Here is a 17015-nt window from a genome sequence, read left to right on the forward strand (position 1 = left end):
ACACTGCGGAACAGGAGTTTGGAGATTTCGCAAAAGGTTTTCTGCCGTTTTGGGGGCCTATGGTGAACAGCAGGAACATTCGCCAATTGACGAGGGTAGTTGAATCCGCTGTGATTGAAACGGCTGGTGCCCTTAGTAACCTGACCGCGGAGCACCAGTCGGACCGCCTTATGACTCTTCAAAACAGGGTTGCCCTAGATGTCATACTTGCAGACCGTGGTGGGGTATGTAGAGTGATCCAATCCAGTTGCTGCATTTTCATCCCTGATAATGCTCCGACAGTGTACCAGGCCATCTCCAAACTGCACAAGATCTCTGAGTCCATTCATGTGGACAAAGGAGACTGGTCCTTGCTGGGGTGGTTCTGGGAACTGATATCTGCCTGGGGATGGAAAATTCAGATTTTCATTGGAATGATCTTAGCCATCCTGTTTATGTTCTGCCTATGTGTACAGTGCGCTCCTGCAATATGTGGCCTCTGTGCTACATCATGTGTAAGGAAGCCTGTGTCCAGGGACGAACTGAGCAACAGGATGATGCTACAGCAGCATCTCCATGACTTCATGAATACAGATTTGGACTCAGATTAGCGTGAGTTATTGCCTATATAAGGGCAAAAGGAGGGTCTGTGGTTCTGAGAAATTATGGGCCCTGCTATAATGTGGTACCGAGGCCCAACACTCGTGTCACAAAATATCATCATACCATGACGAATTTGGTATCAGCAGACCGGTAATGATTAGGACATCAGACCTGTGCATTTGCGTCGTGATCGAGCAATGCAATCACCTTAAAACAGTAGTTTCTGTTTAGAACCCTCGGGTTCCATTTTGTAAGCGGCATCCATCTTGTGATTGCCCTTAGATAGTCAATTGATCCAGGCCGAATTTGATCTGAAAGGACACATCCACCTTAGCTGACTTCCCCATGACCTGGCCGAGCTGACTCCACTGCCTCCAGCCAAACCTGTTCGGGCGGTTCCTCGCCCAGTGGCCGAGTAAGATAGCATCAAGGCACAACATGTCATAAACCATTCACTGCATACAAACCATGCTTTATCATACACACACCTGTCCCTGTTTCTTGTTTATGACTAGTTTTACGATGAGGAGGTGCCCGATTTTATTGGGGTTTCATCGATATCTGATGGGAGTTCTGGGCCTGGCTGGGTAATCCATCACAAACTGGACATACGAAAATGTGGGTTTGCCATCATGACTTCGCTTTTTCATTATTGTGGAAATATGTATATGACCGTATTGTAAACTGAAGAATTCTTGCCTGCAGCTGTTATTTTTGTATAAAACGAGAAGGCTGGCTCTGTAAAAACGAACAGTCTCCTGAGAATATACACAGAGTGCTGTTGTACTTCTAGGACGCTTGTTACTTGGTTGCAGCCAATAAAACTCGATCCTTGACATCACCTAGAAGACTCTGTGTTTCTGTAGTCCAGAACAGGAAGAACTCAAGAGGTCTCTGGGTGTTTCCCTGGCACCACCGGGTTCCTAAAAACCCGGTACCTCAAGGGAAGGCATGGCTTGGCAGTTCGGGCTGGACTGTTCCCATGAGGCACAGGGTCAGACTGATTTGCATATGGCCATGTCTGAACTGGGGTGGCAGAGTGGGCTAAAGAACGGTGATGGATTAAACCCAGATCTGTTGACTGGGTGTGAGTGTTTGATTGGTTCAGATGCTCCGTCCATCACCACGCCCTTTTGTACCACCATGATTTGAGTGTCATCCATTATGTATAGCCAGTGGGTCTCTTCAGAGAGTTGAACTTAGTAGTCTTTGAAGTTGGCGTTTCACTAAGGGCATGAGGTAGCTACTGGCAGAGCAGGGCCGTTCCCTCCCACGCCAGAGGGAACTGTCCAGGAAACAGATCCATGTTATGTGCATTTTAGCAATGGAAGGGCAGGCGCCATCCGTACCTAGCCATAGCCGCGGCGCAGTCATGGAGGATGCTGTGGGTCATATATTCACAACCACACACACACAACCACACACACAACCATACACACACAACCACATACACAGCCACACACACACACACACAACCACAAACACACACACTACCACACACAAAACCACACGCACAACCACACACACATGCACAACCACACTTTCAGTACACACTTTCCACAGACACCATCAGTCGTCCGTGCACGCTTTCACCAGGCACACACCACCAGACGTCGCTGCACGCTTTCACCAGGCACACACACACCACCAGCCGTCAGTGCACGCTTTCACCAGGCACACACCACTAGCCGTCAGTGCACATTTTCACCAAGGACACACACCACCAGCCATCAGTGCACAATATCTACAGGCACAAACACCAGCAGCCGTCAGTGCACACTTGGCACACACCACCAGCCGTCAGAGCATGCTTTCACCAGGCACACACACCACCAGCCGTCAGTGCACGCTTTCACCAGGCACACACACCACCAGCCGGCAGTGCACACTTCCACCAGGCACACACACCACCAGCCGTCAGTGCACGCTTTCACCAGGCACACACATCACCAGCCGGCAGTGCACACTTCCACCAGGCACACACATCACCAGCCATCAGTGCACACATCAATTGTTAACACAGCCACAATTAACTATTGTAGCAATCGCAGTATGGCGAACTTTACTTTTAAACATATTCATCTAAAGTGCAGCATGCGACCATTGCTACAAAAATAAATACACATTTTTTTGTCCTACAATTTATAGACTTTTGTTGCAATTGGTGTTGCAATATTTAGCAATGCCAATAGCTCAAACTTAATTAATGCGAGCACTATTGCATTGCAAATGCTTGTTTTAGGACTTGTGCCCTGAGGGCAGGGGTCATATCATGGGCGTCGGGTCACTGCAGGAGCCTTTACGAGTCAGTCTGGGGTCTGCAAGGCACTGGAAGGGCGCGGACACCCTTGAGGTGGAAGGGGGAGGCTTGACTGGAAGTCCTGGCATCGCCTTCAGGGACACCTGACCCAGGGCCCTCTGTACTGCACGTCCTCTGCGCCTTCACTCAACGTCGTGTTTGAGCAGCTTCACAATATGAATGTAAATAACTCAATGTCACGTTGATTAATAACTCCCCAACAAGTGGCACAGATACATTGTCTTCTGGTGGGTCACAGGATTAATCTGTGTGTTCTTTTTCAGGTCAGCGCTCAGAGATTGTACAACGCGGCCCTGGAGAAAGTTTGACTGTGAGCTGCGACTACGAAGACGATGATAAGGATGACCAGAAAACATGGTGCAGAGAGACATGGCCACGTGTTTGTGATCCTGTTGTCATAACACGATGGAGTGACGAGACACTAGTGAACGCCACATCCGGAAGGACCCATATTAGTGATAACAAAAGAACACGACAGATATCTGTCACGGTTCAGAAGCTCGAGGAGCCGGATGCGGGAGTGTACTGGTGCGGGGTGTATAACTCTCGCACGAACAAGGTTGAGATAAAGAAGAAAATAGTCCTGCGCATTTCCGAAGGTGAGTCCAGTTCACTTTAAATGGCCAATCCCAAGGACTCATGCTTCTTGTAGCTAATTCTTTTCTCCATCATTGTTTGTAGGCCAATAGCAACGCAACAGGCGGCCAACGTACCCATTTCTCTCCACTAGCACATCATCCCGCCCCTTCCCATCTCCCCCATTGGCCGACCATAACTCCTATTCCCATCCAGGAATCGGGAGCATTTGACCAGTGTGGATACATGTTTTAAAGGCCTCCCTTCTCTGGATACACTACATTTAAACTCTAAACATTGCATAAAGAACTTTGAATTCAATACGTCTAGAAGTTTAGACCTTTTAGGATAAATCCCAGAGTTAGAAAAACTTTGACATCTAGCAATAGTACCGTTGATCTCTGAGGTTAAAGACATTTCTTAAGACAAAAGTTCTAGAAGTTTAATCTCTGCTAATAGAGCATCTTTAAACTCCAAAGAGGTTGCTCTAGTAGGTTTACAATGTAGGGATATAGAAGTTTTGAGCTCAAGGTGCATGGTTTGATAGCTTATCAGTACCTAGAAGCTTTAAATATGAAATATACATTATCTTTAAACTCCAAGGAAGGTGATCTAGAACTTTTAGACTATTTTGATCTAGAATGTTTGATCTGTAGTGGCACAATCACTCTAGACGCTTTTCCAACCATTACATGTTTCCAATTCTTCTTTCTTCTCGTGCTGAATGCCACCACAAGACTGATGCCCAGCAGAGTTTTACAGTATTTATATATGTTTTTCTTTGCTGTATTGAGATGTCGGGTCACCGCGTCAAAGTGCTTTACTAGGGAGGGAAGGGAGGTTACACAGGTGAAAATGGATGCATTAAAGGTTCATATACTATTGCCCTTCACACCTTCAGTTTGATCCAAAGTTCATTTGTTGAGGTCTTCCCTAAATGTCATACGTCTGATGTTGAGAAGGGAGGATAAAGCGAGTGTGGTCTAGAGAGAAGATTCCTGCATTGGAACCATTCTGCACCCAAAGAATTTGTATCTCACTGGATGAGTTCATTGTCTGTTTTTTTGTGGTGTACTGGGGCACCTCTAAAGCATTTTTTGTTCCATCTACTCACCTGCCAGCTGTATACCAGTGAAAGGCTATCTTTGGGAGGCCCCTCCCCCAATTGCGGGAGCGTCCTGCCCTTGGTAGGCCCCTCCCCCAGAGGGTACTTACCCTGGGAGGCCCCTCCCCCAGAGGGTACTAACCCTGGGAGGCCCCTCCCCCAGTCCTTACATTTGGAGGCCCCTATCACATTACCAAGAGTGTCCTACAGAGGAAGTCCTTTCTTTAGAAACAGTGTAACTATCAAGATCCGTCTGGAATTAGGTACTGATGCACCCTCAGGCATGAAGGTGGGTTAAAGAACTGGGATGGGAACGGAAAATAATGAAAATTACAGGGAGTAATACGAATTTAATATCCATAAAATTCCCAGTCCTTTCAACCCAGTTTCAGAGATAAGCACAGAGCGCACTACAGCTGTTAAGTGCATACTAGGGCCCATGAAGCCGTGCACACGTACTGGGTAAAGCTGTGAAAATCTGCCGGTTGTATAATACAAGGAAGAGAAGCCAACCTCAGTCACTACCTCAACTGGTAATGGGAGGAAAATGGTGGTATACCAACTCCCAGAACCTAGCCGCTGAGGTCTACGGGTGCACCACCTACCAGGAATCAAAGTAGTAAATTTCAGTAGAGTAAGTGGCAGACCCATAACTGCCCTCACCAGTGTTGGTTCAGCACGAACCAGCTCACTGTCATAGCTCTCAAGTGATATCCCGAAGGGGAGGATAGAATAGTACTCCCTCACCTCCCTGGTGGAAGGCATAACTATAGGAGAGTGCGGATTTCTGTGTGGTCACTCCCACTTATTTCTCCAAATGCTGATGGTTATGACTCTGACAGTGCACAAGAGTCTGCTGCCCAGACCCCAGTGCTTGTGCTCTCTAAAACTGTTATGTTCATTTCGGTAATCCCAAATTGGTAAATACTTTACCTGTTTATAAGTCCCTAGAATAATTTGCAAGTTGTACCAAGGGCATTGGTTGTAAAGGGATTCCTTGGGCTGAAACACATTCTTGTGCCACCCTGAGTGACCCACACAAACCACTGACAATGGGCCTGCCATTGCAGACTTCTAGAGCATTGCAAATTGCTTGAGCTCGATTGTGTCCTCACCATGTGTGGCACAGTCACCTACACTGCTTTTTATATATGTCAGACACCGCTAAGGAAGGCCTCCTGAGCCCAGGAGGCAGGGTGCAATAAATTAAGGGTGAGGACAAATAAGTGCAAGTCCTATAGTTGCATTCCCAATTGGAATCCACTGTAAATGTTAGCAGTCCCATAGGATAACATCGGCTGGCACTCGGGCATACTTGTGGTCACACAATTTCTATTATGGTAATGCCAAAATATGTCATGTTTGGTATCAAACAATATGCCTTCTCACCCTTGACATGATTCTTGTGTCAAGGGTGATGTGGCTTACACACAAATGGGGACCTTACATGATGCCCGCCTGGTTGCCCTAGCTGTCCTATGCTTTGGCTGGCAAGCTCACACTTTCCCTCACCTGCTGCTGCCAGGACAGGATTCTGAACTCCTGCTAGGCAGTGTAAACACTCCCAGGAGTCAGGAACCAAGACAAGGGCAGGAAGAAGGTTGCACCTCCCTCCTCCCATGCAGACTAGTGAATGGGTACATCAAGGCGGTGAGCTTCAGAGGCTGCATCGCCTCTGATATCCATCAGGGCTGACTCCCACAGAAAGAAACATCTTTCCCTTACGCCCCAGGCACATTTGCTTGGGGATATGTGGGAGATTAGCTGTGCACGATAGTGTACAACACCAGAAGGGAGCCAACACCTTCAGAGTGAGCAGCACGCTCTGTAGACTAAATCAGTTTTTTTGCCATGTTTAGGAGTGGCAGATTAGAGGGTCCTGGGTAGAAAAGGTGACCCACCTAACCGGATGTGGTCACCTCAGGGGCAGATTAGCTGCAGGAGTTAGCTGCCCATTGGCTACTAGTCTCCACATGGGAAACAGCCTTTACCATGAAGGCTGAAGAACGAACAGCCTTTACAATGAAAGCTGAACTACGCATGCCTTAACCACGCATATTCTTTAACCGCATCGCTGCTGCAGTGATTTTTGCGCTGTGCGGCATTTTTTAAATTACCGCGATACATGACGAGCTCAGCTCGTCATCCGCACACGTCACCCGTGGCTGATGACGAGCTCAGCTCGTCATCAGCATCAAAGGGGTTAAGCACGCATGTGCGTGGCTAAGGCATATGCGCAGCAGGGCTTGCAGACAGACAGAAACAGGAAGAGATCATGGTGAGGTAAGTGGGGCTGGGGCGTGGCTCGGAGTACTTTGGTGGACTCGAGGGGTCAGGTTGTTTTGTGGGCTGGGGGTGGGTCTGGGTTATTTTAAGTGGGGCTGGGGGTATCGGGTTGTTTCGTGGGCTGAGGTTAGGTCGGGTTATTTAAAGAGGGGCTGGGTCAGGGAACTTTTGTGGGCTGGGGTGGGATCGGGGGTTGTTTTGTAGGCTGGGGGGGTTGGTCGGGAATGTTTTGTGGGCTGGGGTTGGTCGGGGTAGTTTTGTGGGCTGGGGGTGGTTCGGGTAGTTTTCTGGGCTGGGGGGCGGGTTGCTTCCTGGGCTGGGGGTGTGTTGGGGAAGTTTTCAGGGCTGGAGGATGTGTCAGAAAAGTTTCTAGGGCTGGGGGGGGGGGATGGGGTAGTTTAAGAATTCAGACCGAGCTTATGGGTTGAGGGTTAAGACTTACCTGTGAAGTCTTAACCACGGATGTGCATTTACCATATATGTCTTATCAACGCATGATTCGCATGTGTAGTAAAGGCGTAGCTGTGCTTAAGAACTTCGATGTTCATCCTGCGTAGAACCGGCATGTGTGGGAAATACATTTGTGGTTCCATCATACAACCCTCCACACCCCTAACTCCCCTAAATCTAGGATTTTAGGGACTGCCCTGACACCAGAACCTCAGAGCTGATCGACCTGCATGGAAGAAGAATCAAGAAAAAACCTCTGTCCATCACAACAGGACTTATCCTACCAGCCAAAGCTAAAGAGCGATGCTCTGTCCCTGTGGCAACAGACTTGGAATTGTGAGAACGATCTTTGTCCTTGGCTCCAACGTGGCAACTCCTGACAAAGGGACTGCTTTGGAAGCCAGAAGCACCCTCAGACTCCCCTGGACTAGTGGCACTATTTCCTTGCACACTGCAGGTAAAAACACTTACAGGGTCTTAAGAATCACTGGCCATCGGGCCCGCCGAGGGATTGATGACAACCAGATGGTCCAGTGCATTGTTAGAGTTGCAGTCTTGCCTGTCCCGAAGTTTCAGAATGCTACCTCACTCCCCCGGACCCTGTGAAGTGGCCATACCTTTTAGCTGGGCTTAGTGCTGCCATGGCTTGTTGGTCGCCAATCCGGCAACTAGCCCCCACACTCAACATTGCATCTAGAGGGATCACCTTGCAACCAGCATCCAACATCAGCAACTTTGTCTCCTGTTTCTTTTTGCATCTTGTTTCTCACAGCACCTTTCAAGCGGTAAACTAAGCACCAACTGCAGCTCCAGTTCAGCACCAAGGACCACATGTATCACAAAATATCATTTTGCGATTACCAAATAGCGATTTTTACCGAATTGCTATTTGGTAATTGCAAAAAGCTATGTATGTAAGGAGTTGCCAAATATTTAGCAAATCCTTAATATTACCAAATAGTGATTCGGAAATAGGTAATCGCTATTAGGTAATACTGCTCCTTTCGTTCCTATGGGCCTAAAGGGCCATAGGTGTGAATGGTTTGGCATTAGTTAATTTACGATTACCTAATTGGTAATCACAAATTAGATAATACAAAGCCACGGGTGCCTGGGGGTCTAAGGCCCCCCTGAAGCACACGGAAAAAAAAGAATTGTGCACATGTACAGAGCACACATGTCATAGGTGCATATCTGCGCTACATGGCCCTTTGAAAAATGCATTTTTTACCATTTGCACATGGTTACCATTAACTTGGTGTAAATGGTAATAGCATTTTCCTAAATTCACATGTGCTAAGGAAATCGCAAATTGTGATTCCCTATTTTTTGTCTCAATTTTAGGTAATCAGTATTTTTGCAAATACCTAAAATTGCGACTATAAAGCCTTTCATACATCTTGAAAGGATATCACGAAGGTGAAATTACTGATTTGCACAATTTGTGTATTTGTTCATCTTAAAGCATGAATGCCCTCCTGCTCTACATCAGAGACTCTTCTTCACTTCTTGAATTCTGCAAGAAGTCAAAGACCTGGCTCTTTGACTATCCCCCCACACTCCTGTGGCCAGGCTCCTATCCTTGTACGGCGCTGGGATAATCCTGTGGGGCGATATTGCGTTTGACAAATACACATAGCAGGACATAAGACAACACACAATTATACTGTATGTACTGTCAGTTGATGTAGCATATGGACGCCAGTCGAGTATCAGTCAGCAAAATGATGTGACATGACCTCCCATCTACATGTGGGCACCTTGTCCTGATGTGGGCCAACAGCTTCACATGTTGAAAATGGAGTAAGGTACCCAGAAGTTTCTATTGACATGAGTACATCTCTCCACCCTGCAGGTATGTGCCTTCAGAGCTGACTGATAGAGTTTGGGTGTCCTGAGGCGGAAGCCGGGACAAGAGAGTGCGTGCTTTGTAAGCTGTAAAAAACTGCTTTTATCTTCACTGCGCCGCATTTTTTATAAACTACTCACTGACCTTGAACTTGAGGCACCACTATCCTGTGCTCGATTGACAGAGCACTTGGGTGGCTTTTCCTGCTCTCTGACCCGTAATTTACCCCATTGCAGCAGATCAGGCATTGGCTGGATTATCGCCTTAGTTATGTTATGTTATGTTATGTTAAACGTAGGTTTGTATAGCGCACGGCTACTCGATCAGAGTGTCCCGGCGCTTAGACGCCTCATACGCCAACATCTTGGGCGAGGAGTAGGCTAGCGGTCTAGTGCTCGGCCCCTCCCGGCCTCGTGGGTTTTAAATGCCATTCTACCCAGGTAGCGCAGCGGACGGGCGCAGCGAGTGTCCTGGTGGCGCGCCAAAGGCGCGCTAAAGGCAAGCCCGTCCGAGCCCTGCCGGGCCCCGGGACTGGGCACGCTGATGGTTTGATCTCCCATGCCCGCGAGGATTTGCTGACCTTTAACAATGGCCAGGGCTCCCTGCCCTGGGACTCACGCAACCGGGGCCATAGACTGGGGATCTCAGCTAACCTTTCTCCCCTCTTAGACAATATTAACCAGTCGTCTCTTTGTTCTCACAATCGGCTGGAGCCTGGCTCACAGTCCCCACCTTTGTCCATATGTTATCTGAACACTCGTTCGATGGTCAAACACCAGTTGGACCTCTTTCTTATGTTGGAAATGGACAATCCAGATATTTTGCTATTGACTGAGACCTGGTTGACCCCTGACTCGGCCCCAGATATAATCGCGGCTCTTCCGCTGAATTATTGTATTATCCATGCCGACCGTGGGTCGGGCAAACTGGGCGGGGGGTTCGCGGCTATATTCTGCTCCAATTTAAAAATCACTGCCCTGACTGGTCTGAATCTTCTAGATACCGAAAACTTAGTTCTAAAATTAGAAATGTCCCACGCAACAGTGGTGTGTGTTCTATTGTATAGACCCCCAATAAATATGCCGAATTTTCCTCTCATGTTTAGTGAACTTATCGCCAATCTGGTCGTAGAACATGCCAGGATTCTCCTGATGGGGGACTTCAACTAATGGTTCAACGACCCGTTGGAGGGTCCCCACTCTTGTGAATTCACCGAGCTCCTTACCAACCTGAATTTTGTACAACATATGCGTTCACCTACTCACTGTAAAGGCCATGTGCTGGACCAGGTCTGGTCTAATTCACCACTGGTCACAACACCTGGCACCACCCCATGTGTTTGGTCGGACCACTTTCTTCTTAGATTCAACCTCGTCCATGCCCTTAAAAGAACTACCGCCGTGACGACAGGGGGGCATGCAAGACAATGGACCTCTCTAGATAGACCGGAATTCCTACATACACTGGCTATGTCCATTCCACCTTACCACTCCGATATTAATACATCGGAAACCAATATCTCTGACTGGCTGCAAGCAGCTAGCGACATCCACGCCCCATTTAAAAAGGTCAAACTTGCCCGACGTGCGGATGCACAAAAATGGTTCTCACCGGACCTCAAAGCTAAGAAATTGGCCTTGCGCCAACTTGAATGCCTTTGGCGACGCAGCTATGCCCCTGATATAAAAGTCAGTTACACTAAGGCCAGGAAAGAGTATATGAATAATGTCTTAGCCACTAAAGCTGCTTATTTCTCCTCCCGCATCATTAACTCCACGAACAGATCAAAAGATATCTTTGCTATTCTTAACGAGTTAACGACTCTAGACAACGTCCGTCCAAAAGCAGCCCCGTCTCAGATGCTCTGTGACTCCTTGAATCTCTTCTTCATTGAGAAAATTGCAATTATAAAAGCCACTATCCCACAAAACCTACACCCCACTTTAGATGCCTCTATTAGGACTAATCATACTTGCTCATTAAATAGCTTTCCCCTCATTAATCCGACTCAATTTCAGGAGCTGTTGGTGAGAGTGAAATCCGGTGCCCCTTCGGATAAGTGCCCGCCCTATATTTTAAAAGACTGCCTCTCAGTTATCCCGGCCCCCGGCATGTACCCTTCTAAATGATTCATTGACTTCCGGCTTGGTTCCCCTTGCATTTAAGGTAGCTACGGTTATACCGCTTTTGAAAAAACCCGGGGTGGATCCTACCTGTAATGCAAACTATCGACCGATCTCCCTCCTGCCATTCCTGGCAAAGGTATTGGAGGCTCATGTGGCCAAATGCCTTTCTAACTTCATGGAAGAAGCTGAGTGCCTTGACCCACATCAGGCGAGATTACGCCCGCCCACTCGACTGAGGCAGTAGTAGTCTTGGTACTCAACTCCCTCTGTGACTGTGCAGACAAACGTTCCCCTCAGGCTTTGGTGCTCCTGGATTTGTCAGCCGCGTTTGACACGGTCGATCATACCATCTTGATCGACCGTGTCACTCGGGCTGGCATCCGGGGCACGGCAGCCAGCTGGTTGAAGTCCTTCCTTAAGGGCCGTACTCAGGCAGTCCGCATGGGTGACCTGGTGGGCACCACTCAGACCATGACGTGTGGTGTACCCCAGGGCTCTTCCCTGTCACCTAACTTGTTTAATCTCTACATCTTTCCACTCATTCAGGCTCTTAGAGATAGACAGGTGACAGTGCTCAACTATGCGGACGACCTGCAATTACTGTTCACAATGGATAATTCTGATGCTTCCATATCTACCTTCCTATCCACCTTGAGGTTCATTCAAGCGTGGATGGACCAAAACCACCTGAAATTGAACCCAGGTAAAACGGAGCTGGTCCTCACAGGAGACAGTGTTAAATATTGGGGCCCGCATTACTGGCTGGCAGAAATGGGCCAAGCACCAATTCCCTCTACCTCAGCAAAGACACTGGGAGTCATTGTGAACAGTGACCTATCACTCAAAGCACAAGTAGGTCAGGTAGTCTCTAAGGGCCTTTTCCAACTCAGGAAAATTCGGAAGGTCCGCCGTCTTTTCACCCGGGAGGCCTTGACGCAGGTGGTGATCGCCACTGTGATCTCCCATTTAGACTACGCCAATTCGATCTATCTGGGCCTGCCTCTGTACCTTCTGAAACGCCTTCAGATGCTGCAGAACCATGCAGCCAGACTGATCTTAAATCAGCCTAGATGGCAACCTGCCACCCAACTCCTGACAAAACTCCACTGGCTCCCTGTGGCTCAGCGCAGTACCTTTAAGGCTGTCTGCATGATTTTTAAAGCTCTACACTGCAAATGTCCCAAATTCATCGAGAGACTTATCACAAAGTATGCCCCGGTTAGAAATCTGCGCTCGGTCAATCAAGGTTTCCTTCAGATGCCATCTTTTAAGCGCAAACGTGCGGGCGGATGCAGATTCGGATCACTGGACCCACGGCTGTGGAACACCTTCCCTCTGGAGATCCGGCTCTGCCCTGACCTTCTGTCATTTAGGAAAGCCTTAAAGACCTGGCTTTTCCAGCAAGCATTCCAATAAATCGGTTGCCTGCTTTCCTGGTCATACCCTCTATCACTGACAGCGCCAAGAAACCAATCGGTGTTAGTGCGCTTAAGAAATTTCTTTTAACATTACATAACATAACATAACATAACCTGGGAAACTGCTGGGAGATATGCAAATAAATGTGATCTTCAAACATTTACTATGCCAGGACCCAAAATGTAGACCCCAATGAATTCTACGCATGCTAAGCAGGCTGTGAGGATATTGAATATCCTGGCTAGGCTGGGAGGAAATGGGATACTCAGCATAGTTGGTCCAGTCTTACCAATAAGGGCCTCTGACAGGATCAGTAGGCCAAATCATAAGGGAAGAAGTAAATACCTACAGGGCTTTAAGGATCACCGCCAATTCCAAACTAGAAGGACAGGGACATTGAACCAATGACCCCTGTTCCTGAGAAGGGAGAGGCACCCACTGCCAACTCGTCTTCTACACACTAGCACAGCTGCCACAGCACCTTATTGTTTGTGTATCTGTACATGGTATTTCTATGAAGCAAACCTATCCAAAAGGCAGTGGAGCTCTGTACAAAGTCAAAGACAAGCATAAAGTCAACAAGTAATAGGATTAGGTTCTAGGCAGTTAATGCATTGTGATGTAGTGTTCTTTAAACAAGTGAGTCTTCAGGTGTTTCCAAGGCAGTGGAGCTCTGTACAAAGTCAAAGACAAGCATAATTCAACAAGTAATAGGATTGGGTTCTAGGCGGTTAATGCATTGTGATGTAGTGTTCAGCTGTTTCTTCAGCTGTTTCCTAAATTGGACGAGCATTGGGGCAATCCTGATGGATATGGGGATGTTTTTCCAGATCCTAGGTGCAGGTGGGAAAGGACTTGTTTTTTCTTTTTTCCACTTCCACTTTTTAGGTCGAGCATTCGGGACCTGCTGTAACTTCTTGTGTGCCTCCAGCCATCCCCCTGCTTTTGATTTGTTTGTTTTAATGTCCTTTAAAAAAAATTTCTTGCTGGTGGTCACTCCTGCCTCTCCTTTTTCTCTTCAGTTCCTCGCACACAGCATGAACTTTGGGACATATTATCAAGAAGGGCGTTAACATTATCGCCGCTTTAGCATCAGGAAACTGCCACTAAAGCGGCGATAAGGGGCTTGATAATATGCCCTTGTGAATTACCATAGAATCCTAGGTTCTTTTGGTGTGAACCTTTTCTTCTATGGGAATTTACAAGAGCATATTATCAAGCCCCTTATCGCCGCTTTAGCTGCAGTTTCCTGCCACTAAAGCGGCGGTAATGTTAACGCCGTTCTTGATAATATGGCCCTAAGTACTCTAAGGTTCCTTATCTGTTATTTGAGGAACTACTTTGTTCTTGGTTTTCTAATCTGTTACTGTCCGCCTGTATTCAGCTTTGGTGCCATAGCTGCTTACATTTTACTATAGGGCGAGAAAGCAAAAGACACACAATTGATGGACGGAATGCAGAACAAATCAAAACATTTACCCCCAGTCAAAAGATCGGGTTAAATTCATTATTCTTTTGCTCACCATGCCACCCCAGTTTAGACCTGGCCATATGCAAATCAGTCTTGACCTGTGCCTCATGGGAACAGTCCAGCCCGAACTGCAAAGTCAGGTCCTCACTGGACCAGAAACATGCATCCTAGGACCGGTTTCGGGGTTCCACCCCTCATCAGCCAGGATAGCTTGAATCCAGTGGCACAGTGAGCCCAAGACCCACGGCTGGGCACACCCAGCGCACTTAGGGCAAAAAGCAAAAGACACACAATTGATGGATGGAATGCAGAACAAATCAAAACATTCACCCCCAGTCAAGAGATCTGGGTTAAATCCATTTAAATCCATCATTCTTTTGCTCACAATGCCACCCCAGTTTAGACCTGGCCATATGCAAATCAGTCTTGACTCTGTGCCTCATTCGAACAGTCCAGCCCGAACTGCCAAGCCAGGTCCTTCCTGGACTGGAATCAAGCATTCTTGGACTTGTTTCGGGATTTCACCCCTCATCAGCCAGGATAGCTTGAATACAGTGGCACAGTGAGCCCAGGACCCGCGTCTGGGTATACGCGGCTCGCTTAGGGCAAGAAAGCCGAAGACACAGAATTAATGGATGGAATGCAGTACAAATCAAAACATTCACCACCAGTCAAGAGATCTTGGTTAAATCAAATCCATCATTCTTTTGCTCATCATGCCACCCCAGTTTAGACCTGGCCAAATTCAAATCAGTTTTGGCCCTGCGCCTCTTAGGAACAGTCCATCCGGAACTGCCAAGCGAAGTCCTCCCTGGACCGGAAACAAACATTCTCGAGGTCAAAGTTCCATCACAAATGACACCCCCCCCCACTACAGCTTACCCACCACGCTGATGTGTGTGCTGCGCTGTAACTACATCGTCGTGTGAGGCGTGCACCTTAAAAACACCGCTGTATCACCTTTGTGCCCAGCCAAGTAAAGGTCTAGCTGTCCCGTTCCAGGACCTGCTGGTTTGATAACCGGAGGATACACAGTATGAAAGCAGCATGCCATCCTCAGAGTTGCAACCCTCACATTTGCCTCTCTTTGGTAGTCTTTGTTGCCAGAAAAAAAATGCACAGTTTCGCACGATGCTTCTTCGATAAAACAATGCAGACCGCAGCTGCGAAGCCAGGTGCACTGTGCCTTGAATGTTATTTTCTTGCACAGCTTGTGAGGCAGTTACATTTGCTAGCAAAATTGCAAGGCGGCACGTGTCTAGAACATTGTTTAAAAATGATTTAATACACCGCTGCCCTGAGACCGAGGAGACACTCTTACGCCTGCTCTCACGCCGTAGATCTGGTTTTCACTGCTAAACACAATGGACATCATAAGCATTATACAAGCACTGTCAAAGCCAATAGATTCATGGCTTAAATAGGAAATGGATGTAAGAATAGGCATTCGAAAATGCCGCGTATCACATTAAAGAAAACCTACTGACTGTCCAAGTGCTGGGAGAAAGTAGCAGGACATGATTGTTAGGTCGAGCGTAGCGATGGACCTTTTGCTGGCGTGTCTGGGGGAATGTGAGACAGCGATCGCCCACGCACCTCGCTGTCTCAGATTCCTCCTCGAGGGCGCGCACGTTGCCGTGCACATCCCCTGCCTCGCATTCGCATTCTATCTCAATCACACAAAGTCACGCATGCGCACACACATTCCCATGCGCACACACTCACCCCCCTCCCCCCCAGGCATACACACAGGCAGGCACCCACGCACACACACACACACACACACACACGCACGCACCCCCCTCCCCCCCACCACTCACGAGGCTCACGCGCACACACACGCGTGCACGCACACAGACACACATATCCCCCCCTCCACTCACCGTGCTCTTTTGTCGAGTCGCCTTGCTGAGCTCCTTTTCTCCACACGCGGGGCACTTCTCTGGATCTTCACGCTACCTCGGGGCTCTCCCTCCATGATGGGAGGCCCGCATCAACGCGCAACACCAGCCTCTTCCGGCCGCGTCACAGGCCCCGCCCATGTCACGGGCAAGGATGCCTGACTTCCTGGTTTCGCCCCCGTCGGCAACTCTGCTTCATCAAATCGTGCAGCAACCTAGACCGGTAACTTGTTGTGTAGGCTGTTGCATTGCATAGTATGATTTTGTTTTATTTGTTTTGCCATTGAGTGTGTTGTATCGCATTGCATTTAGTGGATTGCAGTGTGTCAAAGCGCATTGGCTTGTTTTGCGTTCAGTTGCACTGCACAGCTTTATTGTGCCTCGTTTACTGTACTGCAGTGTCCTCTTTCATATTGTACTGTTGATTTTTTTAATATTTGAAGGGGGTGCTGTGGTGTTGGTTGTTGTTTGTTATTTGACGGAAACTTTGTGTTATGGTGCTGGTTCATTTTTGATGTTTAAAGAGATTCCACTCTGCAGCTGCACGTGGGCATCGCCCAGTGTGCATGTGGCTGGTCCTTGCTTCAGGGGTGTTGGTAGTGTACATCACTCGATAAGTCGAAGGATAAAAGTTTACCTCTCTGGTGCTTTGTTTGTATAGCGCGGTTTGTAGTTGGTGGTCTGTGTGTGCGCTGGTTGGGGCAGCGCCCACACTGCACCCGAGTCATGCAGTTTTCAGCTCACGCACGCACCTTCCCGCCACGCCCGGTATCTGTGTGCGTGTACATACCTGTCGAGCTCCAGGAGTAACCAGGTGGGGCCAGTAAGGCAGTGATCCTCGCCGTGAACCTCCAACCCCCCCGGACATAGTCAAAGAGGAACGTGACAGGCCCTCCCCTTCCGTGTAAACAAAAGCATGTGTGCCCTATT

General features: G+C 48.1%; 1 protein-coding gene across 1 annotated transcript in view; it reads left to right on the top strand.

Annotated features, from left to right (window-relative positions):
- LOC147712879 (CMRF35-like molecule 1) overlaps positions 1-17015 on the top strand; it is a 348966-nt gene that overhangs the window by 234329 nt on the left and 97622 nt on the right. Inside the window, exon 3 of the mRNA XM_086923541.1 lies at positions 3166-3501. Within this exon, the coding sequence (XP_086779667.1) occupies positions 3166-3501 (336 nt within the window). The remainder of the gene's footprint in view (positions 1-3165; positions 3502-17015) is intronic.

The sequence above is a fragment of the Lissotriton vulgaris genome, chromosome 5 (genome assembly GCF_964263255.1).
Source record: "Lissotriton vulgaris chromosome 5, aLisVul1.2, whole genome shotgun sequence".
NCBI lineage: Eukaryota > Metazoa > Chordata > Amphibia > Caudata > Salamandridae > Lissotriton > Lissotriton vulgaris.